This window comes from Danio rerio, chromosome 19, assembly GCF_049306965.1.
Source record: "Danio rerio strain Tuebingen ecotype United States chromosome 19, GRCz12tu, whole genome shotgun sequence".
NCBI classification, from domain to species: Eukaryota; Metazoa; Chordata; class Actinopteri; order Cypriniformes; family Danionidae; genus Danio; species Danio rerio.
The window spans coordinates 3,469,452-3,495,889 of record NC_133194.1 but is presented as its reverse complement, the minus strand read 5'-3'; the positions used below and the strand labels follow the sequence as shown (position 1 = coordinate 3,495,889).

The 26,438-nt window shown below is 32.9% G+C and overlaps 2 protein-coding genes across 7 annotated transcripts in view; one reads left to right on the top strand and one right to left on the bottom strand.

The window, feature by feature from the left end:
• The window catches only part of hsf1 (heat shock transcription factor 1), a 28,226-nt gene extending 4,450 nt beyond the window's left edge, over positions 1 to 23,776 (bottom strand). For 3 of the 6 annotated variants that reach the window (XR_012394714.1, XR_012394715.1, XM_009293954.5), the window contains exons 1-13: positions 23,353 to 23,776; positions 19,625 to 19,733; positions 18,254 to 18,390; positions 15,628 to 15,752; positions 10,763 to 10,838; positions 9,301 to 9,362; positions 8,470 to 8,548; positions 8,245 to 8,378; positions 7,584 to 7,817; positions 2,286 to 2,363; positions 362 to 467; positions 237 to 284; positions 28 to 91 (exon numbers count right to left, since the gene is read on the bottom strand). Coding sequence is in view for 2 of the 6 variants with exons in the window: in XM_009293954.5 (XP_009292229.1) it covers positions 28 to 91; positions 237 to 284; positions 362 to 467; positions 2,286 to 2,363; positions 7,584 to 7,817; positions 8,245 to 8,378; positions 8,470 to 8,548; positions 9,301 to 9,362; positions 10,763 to 10,838; positions 15,628 to 15,752; positions 18,254 to 18,390; positions 19,625 to 19,733; positions 23,353 to 23,478 (1,378 nt within the window). In the remaining 4 variants the exon portion in view is untranslated. The remainder of the gene's footprint in view (positions 1 to 27; positions 92 to 236; positions 285 to 361; positions 468 to 2,285; positions 2,364 to 7,583; positions 7,818 to 8,244; positions 8,379 to 8,469; positions 8,549 to 9,300; positions 9,363 to 10,762; positions 10,839 to 15,627; positions 15,753 to 18,253; positions 18,391 to 19,624; positions 19,734 to 23,352) is intronic. The other 3 variants (XR_012394716.1, XR_012394717.1, NM_001313736.1) reach the window with 2 other exon arrangements.
• A 348-nt stretch (positions 23,777 to 24,124) lies between these two features.
• The window catches only part of bop1 (BOP1 ribosomal biogenesis factor), a 127,095-nt gene continuing 124,781 nt past the window's right edge, over positions 24,125 to 26,438 (top strand). Inside the window, exon 1 of the mRNA NM_001077735.2 lies at positions 24,125 to 24,232. Coding sequence (NP_001071203.1) covers positions 24,179 to 24,232 — 54 coding nt within the window. The 5' untranslated portion in view covers positions 24,125 to 24,178. The remainder of the gene's footprint in view (positions 24,233 to 26,438) is intronic.

The following is a 26,438-nucleotide window of genomic DNA, read 5'->3' as shown; positions in this document are numbered from 1 at the left end:
ATAGTGAGTTTGAGCATCCTGCAATACCTGAATCAGTGTCCACACCAGATTCGGTTTCTTTCACTGGATCTGGTGACAGAAGATCTTGGATCTGTAAAGACAGTGTAGAAATGATTAACACACAACTATAGATACCATTTAGAGTTGTCTTCTTCTTTTCTTCCCTGCTGTGACGTATTTAAGAGTAGCTCAGAGAAAATCTATTGATGCAAACACATAAATAGATGCAAACTTACACTAGCCAGGCTGTCCAGATCCACATCAGACGCCGCTGAAGAGAAAATCTGTAAACACAAGGTAATGTGATGTAGACAAATAGAAGTGCTGTAATTTAAAACTGAATATTTAGCAGCATATTTACGTCGAAGAGAGGAGAGGAGTCGAAGTTAATGGACTGCGCGTTGAGGATCTGCTGGAGGTTTTCTAAACCGCTGTCGATGGACTCCAGATGGTCATGAAGCTCCGTCCTGAACGACAGATAGAAATAAAAACAGACAGAAAGAGAGAAAGAAAAAAAAACAGAAAGAACAACATAAAAAAGAAAAGACAAACAGATAGAAAAGGAAGGAGAATGAAAGAGAAAGAAAAGACAAAGTAATAGAGAAATAAAAGACAGAAATAAAGATGAAGAAAAGACAAAGAAAGAAAAGACAAAAGAAAAAAGGAGAATGAAAAAGAAAGAAAAATCAAAGAAATAAAGAAAAATAGTAAAAAAGAAAAGAAACGGAAAAAGAAAGAAAAGAGAATGAAAAAAGAAAATACAAAGAGAAAAATAAATACAAAAGACAAAAAAAGAATAAGAAAAAAATAAGAAAATAAAGAAAGGCAATGAAAAAAAAGAAAAGACAATAAATAAACAACATGCATAGAGATGAAAATAAAGAAAAAGAAAAGAAAGAACGAAAACAAAAATAAACAATAGACAGAAAAATAGAAAAAGAAATATTAAGATGAAAAAACAAAAAAGAAAATACATAAAGAAAAGAGAGAAAGTGAGAAAGAAAAATAGAAAAAAGAAAGAGAAAAAGAAGAAAAGAAAAAAGAAAGAAAAGACAGACAGCAAAAGAAAGAGAATGAAATAAAGAAGGAAAAGACCATAAAGGCATAAAGAAAAAAAATAAAGAAAAAGAAAAAAAAAGATCATATAAAAATAGGAAAAGAAAAAGAGAAGACAAAGAAAAGACAAAAGAAAGAAAGACAGATAGACATACAGAAAGAAAAAAAAAGAAAGAAACAAAGAAAAGGTGAAAAAAAGAAGGAAAGAGTGAAGAAAACAAAAAAGAAAGAAAGAGTGAAGAAAATAAGAAAGAAAGGATGAAAGAAAGAAAAAAGTGAAGAAAGGAAGAAAGAAAAAAACAAAGAAAAAAGATGAAGAAAGAAAAAAAGAGAAGGAAAGAACATTTAAAATAATCATTCAAATGCTGCAAACAAAGCAGAGCACGTCCACTCTCGAAAACAAAAACAAAAACACTGATTCAAAGTTTATTGCAGCCAATCAAAATCAGCAAACGTCACTTCAGCAGAAGCATCATGTGAACACACTCCTATAAGAACGGGAGAGAGGCCGGTCCCCAGAAAGATCAAAACTGTGATGACGCCAGCGATGATGTCATAGAGAGGCCGATTACCTCATCACATTACCATTTAAATCAGAGAAAGCTGGGGAACAGGGGTCAAAGGGTGATTGGGTAGTTTCAAAAACATGCGTCTTCATTCAATCGCCATGCCAAACTCCACACTTTCATACCCTTAGACTTTATAAAAATCACGATCATGCTCAAATCAATCCCCCGAACGCTTGATTTTAATAACTAGTGCACCAACCGGCCAATCAGCATTTGGTATACTGAAATGAGCGAATCCTTATGGCGCAGAGACGGGGAATACTAGCTAAAAGCTAAATCAATAAATTTATAAATGAAGTTATCATGCTCAAATTAACCCCACGAACGCCTAATTATAATAGCTAGTGCACCAACCGGCCAATCAGCATCTGGTACACTGAAATGAGCGAATCCTTATGGCGCAGAGACGGGGAATACCAGCTAAAAGCTAAATAAATAAATCTCTAAATGAAGTTATCATGCTCAAATTAACCCCACGAACACCTAAATATAATAGCTAGTGCACCAACCGGCCAATCAGCATCTGGTATACTGTAATGAGCGACTCCTTATGGCACAGTGACCAGGAATTCAAGCTAAAAGCTAAGCGCGGCTAGCATCTTTCTGATCAAGCACAGCGTCAGGCGTTCTGGGGACGCTCGGCCGACTGAAAATGCTGACCCTGAATGAGGCCGGAGGTGCAGAGATGAGGTGGAGAAGCCGGAGAAAAGGCGAGAGATCTCAGACATCTGAGGATAACTGAAAAGACAGAAGCACAACATGGCACTGGAGACAGCAGGGGGAGCTAGACATATCAAACAGGGGCCGCTTCAGCTGGAGCACCAACAACAGTCAGAGATACAGAGGTACTGGAGACATCACACACACATTGTCAAATGATTATAGAGGTTGGCCAGAGCTACAAAAGTGCACTATTACAAGCAACAATGAAATTAATGTCAAAGCCTTCTGAGGAAAAAAAACAATTTAAAATATATTTTTTAAATCAGGTAAAGATAATAATTATATCATAAATATATTAAAAAATAAGATAATAAATAAAATATAAATAAAAATGTCCTCAATGAAAATTTTGTTATTGAACAGACCTCAAATAGCTCTTAAGAAGAAAAATATATCATAAAAAAATAATAATAAATATATATAAATAAATAAATATATATAAATAAATAAATAGGTACATAAATAAATAAATATATAAATAAATATATATATAAACAAATAAGTATATAAATAAATAAATATATAAATATATATATATATATATATATATATATATATATATATATATATATATATATATATATATTTGTTGTTTTTTTTATCCAAAATAGCCAATTACGTAGTTTGACTCAAATTTTAAAGCTGATTTATTAAACATATTTCCTCAAAAAAAAATCTATTATGTTATTGGACAGACCTCAAACAGGTACAGAAGGTAACAAGCTAACATGAAGTCATTTAATTTTCACTTGCAAAATATGCATATTTTTAATGAATATATTAAAAATATAAAAATATTATTTACTTCAGGTGTTTTTTATCCACCAGACATTGCTGTTTTTGTAGTTTGGCTTGGATTTTTAAAAGCTGAATTATAAAACATTTCTCCTCAATGAAAATATAAAACATTTAATATTTTTTAAATTTAATTAAGGTAACAGAGAAATAGTTTTTTATTTTTACAAAAGAAAAAAATGACAATTTTTTTAAAATTAAAAATATATAAATATTTATTCATTCCACGTGTTTTTATCCATCAGACATTGCAGTTTTTGTAGTTTAGCTTGAATTTTAAACCTAAATTATTAAAAATATTTCCTCAATGAAAATCTGTAATGTTATCGAACAGACCTCAAACACTTCTGGGGAAAAAAGATTCAAATACATATTTAATATTATTTTAAAATGAATTAAGGTAAAACTGAAAATTTTTAATTTTCATTTATAAATGAATAAATATATCATTATTATTACTATTTTTATTACTATTACTATTATTATTACTATTGTTATTATTATTATTATTAATATTATATTCCAGTAGTTGTTATGTTTTGTAAACAAGGACGTTCAATTGTCAGAAAAATAAAGTCATATTTATTACACTGTTTTGGTAATAGATTTATCTGCAGGTGTTTAAAACCCCCCAGATGTTGTCGAATTGTCATATAGTTTGGTTAAGGTTGTAAAACTAAACTATTAAAAATATTCCCAGAACAAATTTCAAAATCTTCCTAAAAAAATAAACAATTCTAATAAAAAGTATAATAAAGCCTAGTTTTAGATCTTTAGGCCAATCTATGTAAAGCTGCGGTCACACTAGAGTTTGAAAATGCAAAATTCTGTCGTGCGGCGCTGTGAAAAGGGGCGGGAATAAACAAGATTATTAGGCATTAAAAAAGCGAGCGATTGCTCCATGTTTTAATTTCTGTCCACAAATGTCATGTTTTGATCCTCTTTGGTCTCAAATAGTCAAGTAATGCGATTTCACAGGTGAGTTCACCAAACCTGAACTTTGCACCGCAGCAACCTGCGAAACTTAGCGCATGACCCTGTGTTTCCGCTCTTGACGCATTCGCTTGCATATGAACGGAAGTCTATAGGACAGGGGTCTCAAACTCGCGGCCCGCGGGCCATTTGCGGCCCTCAGTGCAATATTTTGTGGCCCGCGCCGACCGCTGTACTCTGACAGAATCAGCGGAGCGGGGAGAGAGAGCGCTCCCCGCTCCGCTGATTCTATCCGTACACAGCGCGCTTGTCACTCAATGCGCGTTGTCGCGCGCGTTCTGATCAGCTGTGTTGTCGCGCGCGTACTCAAGAGCGGTGTTATCGCGCGCCTACTGAAGGGCGGGACCAAGGGTGTGTCGCATCACGGGGGCACTTTTGATCATTTTGGAAGGGCACTTTCTATGCAAGACTAAAAAGGGCATGTGCTCTGCACAGGTTGAGCCCTATGTGTGCACGTGCCTGCCCTGCATCTTGTGTTGATATTATAGGTAGATACAGACTGGTACAGACTGATGTGACTGGAGTGGGGTGGGGGTGTTTTATTTATACATATATACGCCTTTTTTTAGGTGAGGGAATGGAAGTTGTGAGTGAGTTCCCCCACTTTTTTCCCTAGGACTTCAATAAGTCAAAGTACAGGTCTAGACTTAATGATGATCATCTTCAAGCCATACTGAGGGTCTCAACTGCTTCCGCTCTAAAGCCAAATGTGGTTCAGATTTGTGAGAAGAAGCGCTGTCAAGTCTCTGGCAGCAAGGAGTAGGCAAAAGATGCCATGTTCAGAAGAACTGTTCATAATCTTCACTCAATGTTCTATTAATGTTCAGGACACTTCATGTTCAGAAGAAATAATTAAAACTGTTAATAATGACATTTGAGGACTTTTTTTTTGTGAAATCTCTTATGCGGCCCAGCCTCACCCAGACTTTGCCTCCTGCGGCCCCCAGGTAAATTGAGTTTGAGACCCCTGCTATAGGAGGAAAAGCCCAGTGTGACCGCAGCTTTAAGATGAGCTGCCAAGACTAACAGCTTAAGCACATAATAGTCCTAATTTTCAGATAATTATTTGACAATTAGTCTAGACTGTTAATTATATTTACCAGTAACCCATATTTTTAAACTCAGTTCATGTAGAGCCATGTACACTCTTCAGTTTATGTAATAGCACACTCTGAGCTTTTCTCCATGCAACACATTTCATTTAATGAAGTTGCAAAACCCTAATTAAGCACAAATTAGCTTGCACTCGGTTATAAAAACATACATTCAGTGCCATACGGACCATGAGATGAGCTGCCATATGAATTCTTACACTAAATACCTGGAAAACAATTAGTATTAGTCATTGTGCCAGTCTGCCAGGCTGAATTGAGCTGCCACCAATAACCCAGCTGAAGAGTTAGAAAAGAGCAGCACTCCTGAAAAACACTTTAAAGCGCATCCGCTCAGGAGATCATTCGCTTTTATGAATGAAATTAAATATTTATTGGAATTGTGGAAGAGGACCGTTTACATACAAGTGAAAATCCTGTCATAATACACTCTTCTTCTGTGAAAAACGAATCGAAACAGATGGCGAGCACAGTTTTGCATGGCAGAAAGTGGTCTCTACATCATCTTCATCCAAAAAAGCAGCTTGTTTGTGCTCAGAAAACAAATCAGTGAGTTAATGGTGACAGCTTTCATTTATAAGTAAGCAACTCCACAAAGACACTTCAGGATAGGTTTACACCTGTTTTACCTGCTATTATGATGCATTTGTTTCACTCACTGATGAAGCTAAATACATTAAAGGGATAGTTCACCCAAAAATTTAAATGTGCTTACTATTTACTCACTCTTAAGTGGTTTTAAAGCATTATGAGTTTCTTTATTCTGATTTACTGGAAAGAAGGCATTTTAAAGAACACTAAAACCTGTAACCATTGACTTCCATTGTAGAGAAAATAAATACTATACAAGTCAATGGTTACAGGTTTATATATATATATGGATGGATGGATGGATGGATGGATAGAAAGATAGATAGATATTTCACCATGTATATGACTGGATTTATAGTGTAGCAAAAATAAATCATGATATACACATAAATGCCTGAAATCTAACAGTTGATGTGGTCTACAATTTTTTTATTTATCACAAGAGTAATTTTGTATTTGACAAATAAGATTTAGACTTACGAATTAGCATATTTTGGTTGATTACAAGTTTATGAAGGTTTTCTTTCATGTATGAAACCGATAGCATGCTCTTTTATGAGTTTATATTATACAAAGCGACACATAACTCGACGTCAGTCAGCAAAATGAGTATGACTTGCCTTTTCTCTTGATCATTTTCATACATTTTATTTAATTACCATCTAAATGTTTCTAAAATGAGTTAAAATGCAGACAATAATTTACATACAATGGTATAAATGCTGTATTAGGAGCTCAAAAGAAATAATGAATAAGAATATGAATATGTTGATTATATTTATTTATATATAAGTTTTTTGTTTATGTACAAATAGGTTTTATTTAGTATATTTCTTTAATTACACTTACATTAATACATTTAACAGTAAAAATATAAAAAAGAGAATATCATAGATAAGTTGTGCAATAGTGATAGTTTTTAAAATAAATAAATATTTGTTAATAAATGAATAAATTAAAATACATAAAAACAAATAAATTAAAATAAATTGATTCAGAAATAAAATAAAATGAATGAATAAAATACATAAAATAAAAAAATTAATAATAAAACAAATAATAACAAATAAAAAATACATGAAAAAATAAATTTATGAATAAAATAAAAATAATGAATAAATAAAAATACATAAAAATAAATAAACAAAACTGAATTGATTAATAAAGAAAAGAAAAAAAGAAAAATACATAAAAAACAAACAAATTGATAAATAAAAAATAAACTGGTTAATGAATAAAAGAAAATGAGTTGACATGTAGACAATAATTTATATACAAATGTTCAAATGCTGTATTAGGAGCTCAAAAGAAATAATGGATAAGAAAATAATTATATGATGATTATATTTATTTATATACAAGTTTTACATTTATATATAAATATGTTTTATGTAAAATATTCATTTAATTACATACTTAATAAATTTAACAGTAAAAATATAAAAAATGAGTGCATCATAGTTAAGTTGTGTAATGGTTTTCTGTCTGTACAATATGTAAATACCACTAGAATATTTTGTAAAATTATATCGAAAGGTCAAAAAAGGCCTAATCATTGACTGGCCGTGGTCATAAGTGGACAAAACAGACACGTTTAAATAGCAAATGTGAACAAAACCGAACTGGAACAACCTAAATGCATTGTAATAGCAGGTGTAAACAGTGCCTAAGAAAGCCAGTTTAGGAAATGGAATGCACACAGGAAGAGAACTCAGCTGTAGGCTCTAAATGTTAGTCAACTCACTTGTCCAGGCAGGCGACGCTCAAGCACTTCTGTTCGCTGGGAGGCGGAGTCAGGGCGGAGACTGGCTCGCTCTCCTGAAGGATGGAGTTTATGAAGGTTGTGGGCGAAAGGGGCGTGTCCACAGGCAAATCAGACCCAGCCCCCACTTCTACTTCCACAGGACACACCTCTTCCACCTCAGGGCTGTGGGCGGGGCTAGACGGCTCTTCTTTGATGTGGACCAATGGGCTCGTTCTGTCAAAGTGGGTTTGTTATTATCAGCTTATATTCACAAATTATCTACACTGCTTTTAACTGTGATGTTTTAATTTAAAAAAACCCTAATAATGATGAAAAAAAATGTATTAAAATATTGAAAATTTTAGAGAAAAAGTTATATAAAATAAATAAATTAAATATGGATGTTTATATTTTAATATTAATATTTATTATTAATAAAATACATTATTATATCACATTTTGTACATGTTAATTACCCTAATGTCCATTAGCCTCAATTAGAAACTGATTACATAAAAAAAAAATATATATATATTTATATATATATATATATTTTTTTTTTTTTTTTTTTTTTGTCATATATACATAAATAAATTCCTTTCTTGATTTGGTGGTGTAATACAACCAATTTTCTCGAGCAGCTTGTCACTCTGTCACTCACCGGTCTTCAATCCACTCGTCTGTGGCCACAGGGCTGGACTGGGCCAGTTCAGTGATGTCAGAGATGATTGGGCCCGTCTTGACTGGCGATTCTGAGCTGAAGACGCCAGTTCCAGTGAAAGCTGTGCTGGAGGGCTGCAAACGGTAAAATAGAAATAAACTTAAACCTGGTCAACACTGGTGAACAGAGCTGGTAGTTTGAGATGTTAGCATGCGGTATACTTACAGCAGGAGACTCCAGCGAGTACTGACGAGAGAATTTGGGCATGGAGTGAGCAGAGCTGCTGTCGTTCAACATCAGCGGCCTGACAACACAACCAAAAAATATTATTAAAGATGGTAAAAAATAAATAAATAATGATGGTAATAATAATAACAATACTAATAATACAATTAATAAATAAAAGATACATAAAATAAATGAATAAAAATTAATTGATAAACAAAAGAAAATAAATGAATAAAAATAAAAGAATAAATGAAAATACATAAAAATAAATACATTTATAAATAAACAAAAACATTTATGAACAAAAACTCATAAAAATAAATAAATAAAAATAAAAGAAAATAAATTAATAAATTTAAATACAGAAAAATAAATGAATTCATAAATAAAATAAACAAATAAAAACAAATGAATAAATAAAAAAACATAAATAAATGTTAATAATATATAATAATACATAAAAATAAATGAATAAAATTAAACTTAATAATAAAAGAAAATAAATAAATAAAGAATAATGAATAAATAAAAATAAATTGACTATTAAATGAAAGAAAATAAATAAATAAAAACAAATAAATTTATAAATAAAAATAAATTGATTAATAAATAATAGAAAATAGATAAAATAAATAAAAAGCTTCATATATACACTTTACACAAACTTTACATAATGCATTACACTACAGTTAATATCACAGCAGTCATATATATATATATATATATATATATATATATATATATATATATATATATATATATATATATATATATATATATATATATATAATGTAGATTTAGAAATGTTTGAATGTGAATATGACTTACATCTTTCGTTTCACTCCCAGAACTCTGTTGGACCGTGCTAATGTGATCAGGAACTGAATGAGCTGTGGAAAAAAAAAAAAAAACAAAGGAAAAAAAAATACATTAACTTTAAGTATTTAACATATGCGGGGGCATAAAATAATACAAAATTTGTTAAGCTTTAAATAAATTGTTACTAAATTGGAAAGGCTTTTTGATTTTAATTAATTAGACAAAATTTTTATAGCAAAAATTTTACCTAACCATTAAAAACAGATTCCTGAAAAAATTCAATTGGAAAAAAATTTAATGGAAAAAAAAAGAAAACATTGCAAAAGAAAAAGAAAAAAAAGGTTTAAAGCCCTACATGAAGTATTTTCAAATGATACATAATAAAGTCTATAACAAAAAGAAATGAATGCATTTAAAAGTTGGAAATTAACTATATAATTATAAATATGACACCAAACTGCCAGTAGGTGACAAAAAAGCACCATAGTGATTTATTCATTCAAACGATTCATTCAAAATGACTGATTCATTTGAAAGTGTCTTTATGAATGGATCAATAAAACACTGAAGCATTGCTCTAATGTGCACAAAAGTTCTGCACCAGCTTCATTTAAAATACTTCAATTGGCAGAAACAGGAAAAAACCCACAATACTGCACCAAAAATGTTACTTGCTCATTATAAACGTATTGTTCATTAAATGCTATAAATATATACAGTTGAAGTCAGAACTATTAGCCCCCTTTAGATTTTTTTTCTGTCTTTTTTTTTAATATTTCCCAAATGTTGTTTAACAGAGCAAGGAAATTTTCACAGTATGTTATTTGTTTTATTTCGGCTAGAATAAAAGCTGTTTTTAATTTTCTAAAAAACAATTTTGGGACAAAATTATTAGCCTCTTTTAAGCTATTTATTTTGGATAATCTACAGAACAAACCATCATTATAAAATAACTTGCCTGATTACCCTAACCTGCTTAGTTCACCTTATTAACCTAGTTAAGCCTTTAAATGTCACTTTAAGCTGTATAGAAGTGTCTTGAAAAATATCAAGAAAAATATTATTTACTGTCATCATGACAGATGAAATAAATCAGTTATTAGAAATAGGTTTCTAAAATTATTATGCTTAGAAATGTGCTGAAACAACCTTCCCTCCATTAAACAAAAATTGGGGGAAAAAATTAAAGAGGGGCGCTAATAAGTCAGGGGGGCTAATAATTCTGATATATATATATATATATATATATATATATATATATATATATATATATATATATATATATATATATATATATATATATATATATACAATTACCAAATATCCCACATCAACCCCATATACATATGCTGTGTATCATAATATGGTAGTGAAATTTAGTACATATGCCATTTAATGGTGATGCCGAAGTGAGGCTGGTTTACGAAACACATTTTACCAATGAAACACATTTGCGTCAATCAAAATGTACCTTATTGACGACTTTCTGTTGTTGAGAGTGTTTCTGTCTCAAAGTGGCAACTTCCCTCCAGAGCATCTCGTTCTCACTGTGGAAGAGACATACAGCAGATTCATATTCAGAGGTTCATATTTATTAAAGTGGAATTCATGTTATGATGTTTGAAACACAATGAGCAGGATAAATGCAGCAGTGACTGGTCAGTGAAAGTTCTGTTCTGGGTGATTGAGTAAGGCCGGCTTCTCCTAAACTCCCCTGACACTGATAAGAAGACATTTTAAGTGTTCGCTCACGAGTTCAACATGAGAGAGACACGCGGCCTGAACACAGTCCAGCACAAAGAAACAAAACACAGGCCCAAACTGAACATCATCACGGCCTAGATGGAAATTCAAACACCACTATGCCAGAGATATTCCTATGAAATACAGAGACGAGCAAAAGGTGACAAAACTGTGTAGGTCACCCCAAGTCACAATAAATAAACTGTAAGTCTGGTCTAAATAAGATTGAGGAGATCTAGCCTCAAGTCTATTTTATCAACCTCTTCGCTAAATTCATTTGCAGATTATTCAAGAATGCTTGGGTCTATCGAAAAGCCTTTAATAAATCTTTGTCAGGACAATATGAAGATTGACTGTGCCAATTCTGGTGAAAATCAGATGTTCACAGGAGCACGAGTAACACATGCACAACCAACTACGTTCCTATTCGCCCCTGTTAACATTGTCTAATCATTGCTCAAACTAGTTTCGGAAAGCTTTAATTCGAATATTCGAAGAGTTGTGAGAGTTTGTTTAGTGATGATGTGAGTTTGATGAAAGTTTTGGAGAGCTTTAATCCCTTTGTTTTGTTGTTGTTTTGTCTGGTTGAGGATTTGGAGAGTTTGTTTAGTGATCATGTGAGTTTGATGGAGGTTTTGGAGAGCTTTAATCCCTGTGTTTTGTTGTTGTTTTGTCTGGTTAACGGATTTAGACAGTTTTGAGAGTTTGTTTGGGGTTAGCATTTGTTTGATGGAGGTTTTGGAGAACTCCTTGTTACTCTGTCTAGTTGAGGATTTGGAAATTTATCAGAGTTTGTTTGGTGTTAATGTGAGTTTGATGTGGGTTTTGGAGCACTCTGATCCTCCACAGCTGTCTCTATAAACCCCCGTCCCATCTGCTGAGGGGTGAGAGGTGGACGACGCACTTAAAGTGTTTCTTCCTGAATGCTGCTGGTTTACAGACGAGCACCGCTGGGTTATACACAGCTGAGGCCTCTCGTGGTTTTCCAGCTCTCACTGCGTCATCTGACGCCTGACATCAATTGCATCTGATCTTCACGATAAGAATTCTGTCTGCTTATTTTAAACATCATTTGACAGGATGATCAGAGCTCTCCTAAACCTCCAAACATTAACACCAAACAAACTCTAAAAACTCTCTAAATCCTAAACCAGACAAAACAACAACAAAGCAGGAGCATCAACACTCTCCCAAACCTCCAAACAAATTTTAACACCAAACAAACTCTAAAACTACCCAAATCAGTTAACCAGACAAAGCTCTACAAAACCTCCATCAAACAAATAGTAACACCAAACAAACTCTAAAAACTCTCCAAAACCTCAACTAGACAAAACAATAACACCAAACAAACTCAAATCTCTCCAAAGACTCAACCAGACAAAACATTAGCAACAAACAAACTCTCCAAACATTCAACCAGAAAAAACATTAGCACCAGCACCAAACAAACTCTCCAAACATTCAACTAGACAAAACATTAGCACCAGCTCCAAACAAACTCTCCAAACTTTCTAAATACTCAACCAGACAAAACTCTAGCACCAAACAAACCCTCCAAATCCTCAACCAGACAAAACATTAGCACCAAACAAACTCTTATAACTCTCCAAATTCTCAACCAGACAAAACTCTAGCATCTAACAAACTCTCCAAACACTCAACCAGACAAAACAACAACAAAACAATGGCTTCAGAGCTCTGCAAAACCTCTATGAAACAAACATTAACTAAACAAACTCTCAAAACACTTCAAAATCCTCTCTAAATCCTTAACCAGACAAAACAACATCAAAGCAGGAGCATCAAAACTCTCCAAAACCTCTTAACAAATATTAACACCAAACAAACTCTTAAAACTCTCTAAATCAATTAACCAGACAAAGCAATAACATAACACGAGGATCAACACTCTACAAAACTTCCAAACAAACATTAACGCCAAACAAACTCAAAAGTTTCCAAATACTTAACCATACAAAACTCTAGCACCAAACAAACTCTCCAAATCCTCAACTAAACAAAACGTTAGCATTAAACAAACTCTCCAAACCCTTAACCAGATACAACAATCTTGAAATGCAGCTATAAAAACATTTACAGTTTGCCCCAATTGTTTAAAGTTCAACTGTTCTCAAAAAATATTACATTTAAAATACCCATTAAAATAGTTTGATAAAAAAACTAACATTTTAAACCAAAAGAAATATCTTAAAGTATATAAAGTAGCCATAATAAAATGAATGAAATAGCAAATTGTATACTTAATAACATATTGGAACATTTACCTCTGGTTTAAGACTAGTCTTAGGCTAAATTGCAAGTATGAGCCGTCTTTAACTAAAACAATAACTTGCAGTGACAACCAAAAACGCCTCAGTGCCATAAAATAGTTTCAACATACAAACCAGTAATGCATTTTTCTAATTAATTTGTATAAAACCAACTTAATTACCTAACTTAGGCCTAATCTGGCCTTTAAAATGCTATTCAATTTTTTAACATGTTTGATAGATTTCAAATTATTTTAAAAGTTACTAAATTGCAAATAAAAGTAATCAATAACCAATCCCTGACTAATAATAACCAACTAATTTCAGAGGTGACCATCACAGGTTGATATCATCAGTGATATTCGGCCTGTGTCTGTGTTTGTGTGTAGCAGCTGAACAGACAAACTCTAACACTGAGCTCAGAACAGCTGCAGAGACGCGTCACACTGGCTGATTTAGAGCCATGACTAACCGGGTTGAAAAAGGTGAAGCATTAATGAGCAGCCACAAACCCGGCAGAGATTAGCCCACATTCACATCTCAGCCGTTACACTTTGAACTGCTATTGATATCCAGTCGGCGTAACACTGGATGAGGACTAACTGAATGACTGTCAACAAGCCAACTGTTACATCAGTGAAACACTTCTACTTAGCAATCAGTTTAGATACTTGACTAAACCAGAACAGGCAGAGAAAGTAGAACATATTGACTGAATCATTCACTCCTTTTCTTTTCGGCTTAGTCCCTTTATTCATGACATGGTGCGTTATCCTGTTGGAATTAGCCATCAAAAGATGGGTATACTGTGGTCATAAAGGGATGGACATGGTCAGCAACAATGCTCAGGTAGGCTGTGGTGTTGACACAATGCTCAATTTGTACTAATGGGCCCAAAGTGTGCCAAGAAAATCTCCCCCACACCATTACACCACCACCAACTGCCTGAACCGGTGATACAAGGCAGGATGGACCCTTGCTTTTATGTTGTTGACACCAAATTCTGACCCGAGCATCCGAATGTGGCAGCAGAAATAGAGACTCATCAGAGCAGGCAACGTTTCTCCAATCTTCTATTGTCCAATTTTGGTGAGCCTGTATGAATTGTATCCTCAGTTTTCTGTTTGTAGCGGATAGGAGTGGCACCCGGTGTGGTCTTCTGCTGCTGTAGCCCATCCGCCTCAAGGTTGGACGTGTTGTGTGTTCAGACATGCTCTTCTGCAGACCTCGGTTGTCACGAGTGGTTTTTTTGAGTTACTGTTGCCTTACTATCAGCTAGAACCAGTCTGGCCATTCTCCTCTGAGATTAAAAAGCCATTTGCCTTTCCCCCCTTTTTTGATGCTCGGTTTGAACTGCAGCAGATTGTCTTGACCATGTCTACCTGCCTAAACTAGTTAACGAGCAGTTGGACAGGTGTACCTAATAAAGTGGCCGGTAAGTGTGTTATTATCATAATTCAAAATAAAAGTGCTTTCCTTTTAAAAATATCTTGCATAATAATTAATTTTTGTGATACAAAGTTTAAAGTTCTCTTCAATTTTAATTTCCTCTTTAATTGTTATAATCGAAACAATGAATTGCCAACTGGCCCAACAGGACTCGAACCAGCAACCTTCTTGCTGTGAGGCGACAGTGTTAACCACTGAGCCACCGTGTATGACAGTGTGTGAATGTAAGAGTGTATGGGTGTTTCCCAGTACTGGCTTGTGACTGTGTAAAACATATGCTGGATAAGTTGCCGGTTCATTCCGCTGTGGCGACCCCTGAAAAATAACTAAGCTGAAGGAAAATGAATGAATAAATAAAATACTATAGAAGTCAAAGGTTGTCTGCACCAATGGCGTAGCAGCACATGGAACTCTGGTGCTCAAAGCGACCAGAGTTCTATTGCTTCCTCGAGGTCCTATAACGATCCTTCCCTTCTCTCTGCTCCACACACTTTCCTGTCTATTCTCTCTACTGTCGTATAAAATTAAAGGTGAAAACCCGGAAAAAACCCAAAAGAAAAAAAAAAAAAAAAAAAAAAAAGAAGTCAATGGTTACCGGTCTTCCAACATTCTTCAAAATATCTTCTTTTTGGTGGAAGAACAGGGAAAAAAAAGGATGACAGATTTTTTTTTTTCAAGTGAACTAATTTTTTTCATCATGCTAAAATGTAGATTTTTTTTTACAGTATTTAATCAGATAAATGGTAATCAATTTTCCAACATTCTTCTAAATATCTTCTTTTGGCAAAAGTAAGAAAGAACCTGGGAAGTGTGAACAAACACAGACAGAATATTAATTTTTCTGAATACCAACTGACTTCTCATGACTTACTGCTTGAGGGTGCTGATTTTGGAGTCCATGGACTCCTGCTTGCCCTTCATGTGCTGGACATCTGAGATCATTTTAGACACGTCGTCCGTGCTGAACTTGTAGTCCTCATGTTTAATATTCGACACCTGCAGATAGACACAATGAAAACGTCAGAGATGGACATGTGTGTGTGTGTGTGTGTGACCCCTTTCTGAACCCTCACATAGTGGAAAGCATGTGCTAATGGTTTGATTTCCGCCCTGAGCTGGACATTTGGACAGAGCGGCAGAGGAAAGGCTATAAATGGGAGAACTGGAAAGTGGTGATGGAGCACCAGAGCGACGCCAGATTAAGTGCCCCAGAACCTCGGTCTCTAATCCACACTCAAGTCTCCAGCTGGCTTCAGCTCCGACCTGCTGATTATCGCAATCTGTCACCGAGCCAAAGGGGGGAAAGAGGGACACCAGGAGTTAAACTGGCCCGAGGAAACCCGGCAGAGCACATGGAAATCATTGATTGCAAAAAAAAAAACTATTATAATAACTTGGGCTGGTTAGACATCATCCCAGCTTTGCAAATTTCTTAAGGGGAAAATCTAAGTTGCAGATCTCTAAACAGAATTCGAGGGGCTTTTAAATGTTTCGGTTAAATCATGCTCTCTATTGATTAAATGTACATCTAACTTTGTAAAGAAAATTATAGATTTAAGCTGTTAATAACCGTGGGAACTTTTCTGTAAAATAAAAGAATATAAATGCCATTAACATGGTTTCAACTGGAAGAAAACATTTTTATTCTGTGTGTACAATTTAATAATTGCGAATATATGTACATATATGTTGTTATAAATTATATAGTATTTATATATTTTTATGTATTATAAGAACATCAAATTTACCTTTCTGAATGTTATGAACTAGGGCTGTCGATTAAATAAAATTGGTCTGTAATTAATCTAATGATTCAGACTATTACTGTGAAAACATGAAATTAAAAAATATTGCATAATATATTAACTCTATACGTTTAAAAGTTATTATTTAGTCATAAAAATATTGAAGAAAACAATATATAATTTTGAAATACCTTATATGTTGTCTCTGGTGGCCTGCTATTTATTTATATTACATTTTATTTGACTAATTTATGCATTTATCTGTGAGTGTTTATATTAAAAATGTTAAAAATGTATAAATACTAACAAAAATGCATCAATAAGTCAAATAAAATGTAATGTAAATAAATAAGTTCAGCAGATAAGTCTTGCAAGGTATTTTAAAATGATCAATTATTTTGTTGAATAATATACCTTATATGATGTCTGTGGTGATCTGTTATTTGTTTATATTAGATTTTAATTGACTTATTTATGTATTTTGTGAGTATTCATTTTAAAATTGTTAAATTAAATATAAATACTTACAAAATTGCATTAATAAGTAAAAAAATGTAAAATAAATAAATGAATAAAAGTTAGGAAATTTTAAAATTATAAATTATTTTGTTAAATAATATACCTCATATGACGTCTCTGGTGACCTGTTATTTGTTTATTTATTTATATTACATTTTATTTTACTTGTGCAGTTTTGTGAGTATTTATTTCAAAATTGTTCAAATAAATATAAATATTCACAAAAATGCACAAATAAGTAAAATTAATTTAATATAAATAAATAAATAAATAAATAAATATAAGGTCACCAGAGAAGTCATATAGGCATTTCAAAATGATAAATTTAGTTTAAAAAAATACTTTAGCCTATGACATCTCTTGTGACCAGTTAAAATGCATAAGTCATATAAAATGTATAATAAATAAATAAATAAATAAATAAAAGGTCACCAGATTCATTTTATAAGATATTTCAAAAAGATAAATTATTTTGGTAAATAATATACCATATAAGACGTCCCTGGTGACCTGTTATTTATTTACATTACATTTTATTTTACTTATTCATGCATTTTTGAGAGTCCTTATATTAAAATTCTTAAAATAAATATAAATATTTACAAAAACGCATAAGTAAAATAAAATGTAATATAAATAAATAGGAAATGTCATATGGTATTTCAAAATGATAAATTTTGTTTAATTTTTTTTTTATATATATAAATAAGAAAAGTATACTAATATTAATCAAAATATCAGAAAATGGCAAATACATCAGTCAAATGCATCCAGAATACATGAAAAAGTAAGGCCCCACAACTTGATAAACACCTACAGCACAAACTACACATATTGAGCTGGCTTCCAGTAAGAAAAGTCCATTAATCATAACTTATTAAATGTCTCCCAGTGGAAGAATGTAATTGTCAATTGTTGATCTAAAAAGCGAAACACTGCAGGTTTCAAAGCCTACCAAGAACAGCAGGGGAAACCCCCCCAAAATGCTGAGAGCTCATTACAGGTCTGACATCATAACAGCGTCCTAAATCAACTTCAGCCTCAATGTAAGCTGCTTTGGATTTAAAAAGCCCCTCTGAAATACAGACTAATTATAAAAACCATGAGGGCACTTAAAACCCAAAGTCACTGAGGGTCTAATAAACGCCCCGCTCATATACTCTCTTTTTTAATAAGATGTTTTATGATGTGCAGATGTAATTGTCTGGTTAAATCAGATGAGAACGCACTCACCGTGGTCACCTTCCTCTTAATATTCTCCAGAAGTTGCTCCTGTCCCCGGATGAAATATGGATGCTGGAACTCTGTGTCGTCTTTCTCTGGTTTTACCAGCCCTCCCTGCTCAATGTGGACCACTTTCCGAAAACCATCTGCATAATAAGAACAGAAACACATTACCATAATGTTCATAATGCACACTCCTTTCTCCATTCAACTTAAGTATATACTCAAATTTTAAATAATATTGAATAAGAAATGCATAAAACTACAATTATATTTATAATTATAATATAACTAAACCTCTAAGCTAAGTTAAATGTGGAAAACTTGGCATTAAAGTCATGGAACTGTACATAAGAGGTATTAATATTATTTTAAGAAATACTCAGTCTAGCTCATAAATGTGGTCTACTATTAATATCATAAACATCTGTACATAAAAGTATGATTATTATTATTATTATTATTAAAAAATACATTTAGGCAGCATTAATGTCATGAAACACTAGAAGTATGAAATGAGTATTTTTATTATTACAACATTATATTTCTAAGCTGCAAAATGTGGACAATCAGCAATAAATACCATGAAATTTTATAAATAAACAGTGTGATTATTATGTCTAAAAATAAATTTAGGCAGCATTCCTGTCATAAAATACTAAATAAAATGTCTATTTTTATTATTATTACAACAACAACATATTTTAGGCTACAAAATGTGGACAATCAGGAATAAATACCATGACATTTTATAAATAAAAAGTGTGATTATTACGTTTATAAAATATTTACAGGCAGCATTCGTGTCAAAACACTGTAAATTAAATGTCTATTTTTATTATTATTATAACATTATATTTTTAAGCTACAAAATGTGGACAATCAGGAATAAATATCATGAAATTTTATAAATTAAAAGTGTGAGTATTAAGATTATTATGTCATAGAATATGGAGGCAGCATTAGTATCATAAAAAATGTAAATAAAATGTCTTTTTATTATTATGACAACATTATATTTCTAAGCTACACAATGTGCACAATCAGGATTAAATATCAAGAAATATATAAATAAAAATATTATTATTATGATAAAACATATCTACATTGCATAAAATCTTGAAACACTAAATATGGAGAAAATGTGGACAATATAGAATTACTTATTTAGTGCAGCTTCATTTAAAATACACACCATCCAAAAATGTTCACATTATCCAACAAAACACGAATCAAAATCTTCCACGTTAACATTTATATGAGCCTAAACATTTATTCAACACCTTCAGCTTTAACCATCTAAGTCTATAAATAAAGTTTATTAGGTCATTAAAATGATTAAACAGATTAAAGCCATTATCATATTCCTCTTATACTTACACATATTGAGCTGGCGGACAAAACTGGCCATGTTGTTGTGCTTGAAGTATTTCGGCAGAACTTCTTTGGAAAACCTGCCCTGGTCGAAGACGTGGAAACTGGTGCCATTCTGAAAACGCAGTCAAACAGTTTTAGTAAACAATGTTAGCTTTATATTCACACACTAGGACTTTACAATTTCAGAAAAGTATTATTTACAAATTCTTAATAGGGAAATCATATTAGCAGCCAATGACAATCAAAGTACAACACTGTTCACAGTTTATTAAATATGGCTAATGTTATTTTAAATTCATACTTAACATGCTATTTCAGATCCAATTTTTAAAAGTAGCATGGTAAACCATATGGGTAACAACTTTACCTCAATGACCAATAAAATGTCCCTCTTCGGGCTGTCAGCTTAAAACAAAGTCACCAGCTAACAGCCAAATCCACTTATAATAGTCCAGAATTAGACAGCTGACAGATAGTGTTAATTCAATACTTTACAACTTCTCATGTGTTTATTTAGCGGCTCTGGTTTAAGCCTGACGGTTAGCGCCTTAACTATCACCCTACATTTTAAGTTCAATGACTTGTAAATTACATTTGATAAACAGTTTGTTAAAATAAGTTCAGGATTGGACAAAAAGAATCGTAATAAATGTGGTCAAAAAATCCCATCAGTGGAATTGTGACTGTTTGACACAGATATTGAGGTAAAGTTGGTTTTATATTCGCACATTCATTCATTATTAAGTAAACTGACTACTTGTGACACTGCCCTATATTGTTTACTATGCTACTTTTATATATTTGGTCTACAATTGCATGTAACAATTTGAAAACAACATTAGCGCTATTAATTGACGGTGAACAAAGTTGTGCTATGTAGCCATTAGCTGCTAATATGATTTCCCCATTTAGAATTAGCAAAGACTACTTTTTTAAAATGATATTATTCTTGAGAAAGCATGAATCTGTGACTATAGAACCAACTTTACCTCAATAAAGCCCTGTCAGTGGGATTGTAACTGTTAAGAGCTCAAATATAAACTAAAAGACAGCTCTCTAAATACATTGAAGCTCATTTTACACAGGTTGAACCATATCTATTCATAACAAAAGATAAATATTTAGGTAAAATCCCAATTCTGTGCCTTCATAATCAACAAACGTAGTGTTTATGAGGTAAAGTTAGTTCTATATTCGCACATTTGTTCCTTTTTGAACTAAGTGACAACTTCTGACAAGGCTCCTATATTGTTTACTATGCAACTTTTTTATATTCGGTCTGAAATCGCATGCAAGTATGACTTCAAAAGTAAATTAGCACTATCCAACTGTGAAAAATGTTGTATTTTGATAGTCACTGATTTCTCTATTTAGAATTAGCAAAGAATACTTTTACCGCAATAAAACCCTATCAGTAGGATTGTGACTGTTGATAGATCAACTAAAAGACAGCTCTCTAAATACATGTAGGCCCATTTTACACAGGTTTTACCATATCTATTTATAATAAAAGAAAAATATTTCAGTAAAATCACAATCCTTGGCCTTTACATTAAAAGATGTAGTGTTTATGAGGTAAAGTTAGTTTTACATTCGCACATTCGTTCATTTTTTTAACGAAGAGACAACTTCTGACACGGCCCCTATATTGTCTACCATGCTACTTTAATATATTTGCTCTGAAATAGTAGGCAAGTATGACTTCAAAACAACATTAGCATTTAAGTGACTGTGAACAAAGTTGTTGTATTTAGATAGTCATTGGCCGCTAAAAAGATTTCCATATTTAGAACTGGCCAAGAATACTTTTCAGAAATGATATTATGAAAGAGAACGTCTGACTGTGTGAATATAAAACCAACTTTACCCCAATAAAACCCTGTCAGTGGGATTGTAACAAATATTGTGAAATATAAACTAAGACAGCTCTCTAAATACAAGCCCATTTTACACAGGTTGAACCATATCTATTTATAATAAAAGATAAAAATTTAGGTAAAATCCAAATTCTGTGCCTTCATATCAACAAACGTAGTGTTTGAGGTAAAGTTGGTTTTATAATCACACATTCGTTCATTTTTTTAACAAAGTGACAACTTCTGACACGGCCCCTAAATTGTTTACCATACTACTTTTATATATTTGGTCTGAAATCGCATTTAATCATGACTTCAAAACAACATTAGCACCATTTAATTGACTGTTAACAATGTTGTACTAAGACAGTCATTGGCTGCCAATATGATATTAGGAATTTGCAAAGAATACTTATCTGAAACTATAATTTTAGGAAGAAAGTCTGAATGTGTGAATACAAAACCAACTATACCTCAATAAAACCCTGTCAGTGGGATTATGACTGTGAAGAGTTCAAATATAACCTAAAAGACAGCTCTCTAAATACATTTAGGCCCATTTTACACTGGTTTTACCATATCTGTATTTTGATAAAATCCCAATCCTGTGCCTTGATATCAATGAGCGTGGTGTTTATGAGGTAAAGTTGGTTTTATATTCGCACAGTTGTTCATTTATGAACTAAGTGTCAACTTGTGACATGGTTTCTATACCATTTACCATGCTACTTTTATACATGCGGTCTGAAATAGTATGACTTCAAATCAACATTAGCCCTATTTAAGTGACTGTGAACAATGTTGTTGTACTTAGATAGTCATTGGCCGCTAAAAGATTTCCATATTTAGAACTGGCAAAGAATACTTTTCTGAAATGATATTATTAAAGAGAACGTCTGACTGTGTGAATTTAAAACCAACTTTTCCCCAATAAAACTCTGTCAGTGGGATTGTGACTGTTACAAATATATTTAGGCCCATTTTACACAGGTTTTACCATATCTATTCATAATAAAAGATAAATATTTCTGTAAAATCACAATCCTTGGCCTTCATACTAATGAAGGTAGTGTTTATGAGGTAACGTTGGTTTAATATTTGCACATTTGGTTATTTATGAACTAAGTTACATTGTTTACCACGCTACTTTTACATATTCGGGTATCACCAGACATAGTTATGATACAAGATTAATTTTTTTTTAACAGTGAAATCACAATCTTGTGCCTTCATATGAATGGATGTACTGTTTAGGATTGAAGTAAAGTTGGTTTTATATTTGCACAGTCATTCATTTGAGTAGTCCCAGTATTGTTTACCACACTAATTTGAATATTCGGTCTGAAAATGCATTTAAGTATGACTATAAAACAACATTACTGCTATTTAATTGCCTGTGAACAACGTTGTACTTTGATAGTCATTGGCTGCTAAATGATTTCTATATTTATAATATGCAAATAATAGTTTTCTGCAATTGCATTGCTGAGGAGAAAGTTTGAATGTGTCAATATAAAACAAAATGTACATCAATCTGTTCAGGCCCAAAATAACGCATTAAATATCTTTGAAATATCTCTTTTAAACAGTATCATACGCCATTTATGTCTATTTCTCACACATTTTCTCTCATATTAAACTTATGTAGAGTATAATAAGTTCTTAGCTGTGTATAACGTTAGGTTAATATAGCTTATTGTTGTTTGTTTATTTTTAATGCGTGACTAGCAGCGTGGTCTGTCTGAAACACACAACATTGCGTCCTAGTATAATCCTCCCATTAAGACGAATGACAATAAATCTCGACTTGACTTGAATGTAACTGTAATCCAGGTCAGTAAACCGTCCTCAAAGCGAGACCCAGAATAGACTCACTGGGCTCCAGCAGATCAGCGGGTCCGTGTCCGGATCCTCCACCAGCGTCCAGAGTTTGGTCAGAAACGCAGGCACATTGTTCCCGGTGACCACCACTCCTCCGGGCCCCACACTGTGATACTCCATCACGGAGAGTTTAGTGATGATTTCTGACGGTAATTAGAACGCTGTAACGAGTCACTGACGAAGCGCGGAGTCACCCTCGAGGTGAGGCTTTACAGATTAAACCGTTCAAACGAGCCGATATAACTCTCATCACCCCTTGAAGAGTCCGGATCCTGCTTAAAAAGTGATCGTTACGATTCAATCGAATCGATTTGGTGTTTTAGATGATCCAGAATAAGTGGAAAATTCCATTAAATCCACATCGCGTAGTAACTGCGTAGAAAACAAGAAGCGTTGGGAGGCGTCGCGTTGTGATGACGTAGGCGCGACGGATGTTTAAAAATATATATTTTTTTTTAGATTAATATAACTAAATACGAAAAATAAAAACGAAGATAATGCTATTTGGATTATTTTTAACCACTTAAAATTGTTAATCTGTGCAAATTTGAGATTTTAAAACGGCACGTATTTTACGTTAAACTTTAACCTTTTGCATCAGACGCAGTTGTGTTAAAACGCAATGGATTCCATCATATGTTATTTTTAAAAGATAACTCATTTGAATCAAATACGGGCTGGGTACAATTTATAAAAAAGTACGCCAAACAACAAGTGGAATAAATAAATAAATCGAACGCGTCACTGTTTGACCTTTCACCTCTTCGATTCAAACCCACATGGTCGCATTTTCAGCATGCGTCCAACTCACAGCGGCACCATGAGCAAATTAAAGAATAAGAAACGACATTTAGAGGAGAATGAAGAGGAACAGGTATGATTCGATGCTGTGTTTATGTAGTGTTGTTCTGAAGTACTCACACAGTAGTTTGATTCTACTCGTTATATAAAAACACGCGTGTTTATATAGCGCGCGGTTGACTTGAGGTGCTCTCACTTTATGAATTTGAGATTATTCATGGATTTAAACTTATATTATACAATTTATGAGTGTCAATTATGTATCTTCTCACGGCTAAGATGTCGGCCGTGTTTATAAACGTAGTGTTGTGTTGTGCTGTTAAAAATATGACTACCAGTCTGAAGTTTGAAAGCATTTGATGTAATATATATCAAACTAGTCATTTAAAGTCCTGTAACTGCCTGCTCTACCAAATGGTTGACCATGTTTTGACCGTTTAAAATTATGACTGTTTTAAAATTATGACTGTTTTAAATAATGGTTTACACACACAGCATTGAAGGTTTGCTGAAAAACCAAACATAATTCTGTTGCACTACTACACTTGGTTTTGGTTTTATTGTTAAAAACAGCAATAAAGCATGTTAAATGAGAATCTGAAATATTTATGGCATATTTCAAAACATAAAGATCATCTAGAATTCATAAATGTTTTGTTTTGGTCATGTTTTTAAATAAATTGATCAGGTTTTTCATAGTAAGTGTATTAATTCTGGTGCTTTTACCATAAACTGACTTGTCTACCATTTGGTAGAGGATAATATTTTAGAAATTATGGGATCTGTTGATAAAAAATGTATTGAGTGTGTTAACTAGCGACATTAGGAGTTAAGAAATGCTATCCAAAGATGCTTTTCTTGGTGGCACATTAAAGGGTTAAAGCCTTAGTGATTGTCCTTCTATATAAATTTGATCACGTTGTAGTTTTTAATACATTTCTGTTTAAATATGCATGTCATTATACAGTAATTGGTGTTTTAACAGTGAATTTGTTTTCATTGAGGTAAAGTAGGTTTTTATATTTGCACATTGGGGCTTTCTGTTTAATAATATTATTTCAGAAAAGTATTCTTTGCCAACAGAGTATATGCACACAGACTTTTAATTTCAGTCAGCCAGCCAGCCCCAGGACTTTAGTTGTTAATTGTCACCCCATACAGAATCACCACATCTAAGATCTGATTTCTTTAAAAAATAAATAAAAAAATCAATAATCTTCACTGCCTGGTGGAGATACAATATAAAGTGGGTCTCAGACTAAACAAGAAGCACTGCATTAAATAATTTTTGTCTGTAAAATATAGAAACTAATTTTACCATAGTACCCCATTACATTTTTAATGGAATGACTGCGCTCGCCTGCTGCTATTGACAGTGCCTGCTGTCTCTCTTTACACTTTTTATAACAACCAAATGGATGCTTAAGTCTATTTAACCGATTATATTTGAATTACATTACAACATCGATGCTTTAAAAGGAGCCGTATGAAATTGAAAACAGTCACATAAAGCTTTCACCTGAAGTTCATCATTGGCTGAAAAACACTAGCTGTGCATATAGCCCAAACTAAATGGAGACATACAGCATTGTTAATATATAGCAGGGGTGTCAAACTCAATTCCTGGAGGGCCGAAGCCCTGCACAGTTTAGTTCCAACCCTGCTCCAACACACTTACCTGTAGGTTTCAAACAAGCCTGAAGGACTCAATTAGTTTGATCAGGTGTGTTTAATTAGGGTTGGAACTAAACTGTGCAGAGCTGCGGCCCTTTTGGAACTGAGTTTGACACCTGTGGTATATAGCTACTCAGAAAACTAGATTCTGTTCATCATGCAGCAATACGCTTCGTCACAGGCGCAGACTCACGGACGCATCACTGTATTTTGTACGATTCCTTAGACTGGTTATCTTTATATCGAAGGAGATATTTACATCCATACTCATTTATTTTAATTAAAGGCTCTCCTAGGTAAATCACCACCATATCTTTGTAATTTGTTAGCATTTCACATAAATAACCAACACACTAGATCTGGTTCATGTATTCATCTAACACCGTGGTTCTCAAACTTTTTTCATCAAGTACCACCTCAGAAAAAAATGGTCTTTCTAAGTACCACCAAAATGGCCAGTATTGAAATACAATAGCGTAGCAGGCCCAGTAAAGCAGCTACACCTCAGCACAGTTAAAAAAAAACGTGGCAGATTACCTCAGGAATATGAGCTATATGGCATATTATATAGATCATTTTTAATAATTGTTTACAAGTGTGTAGCA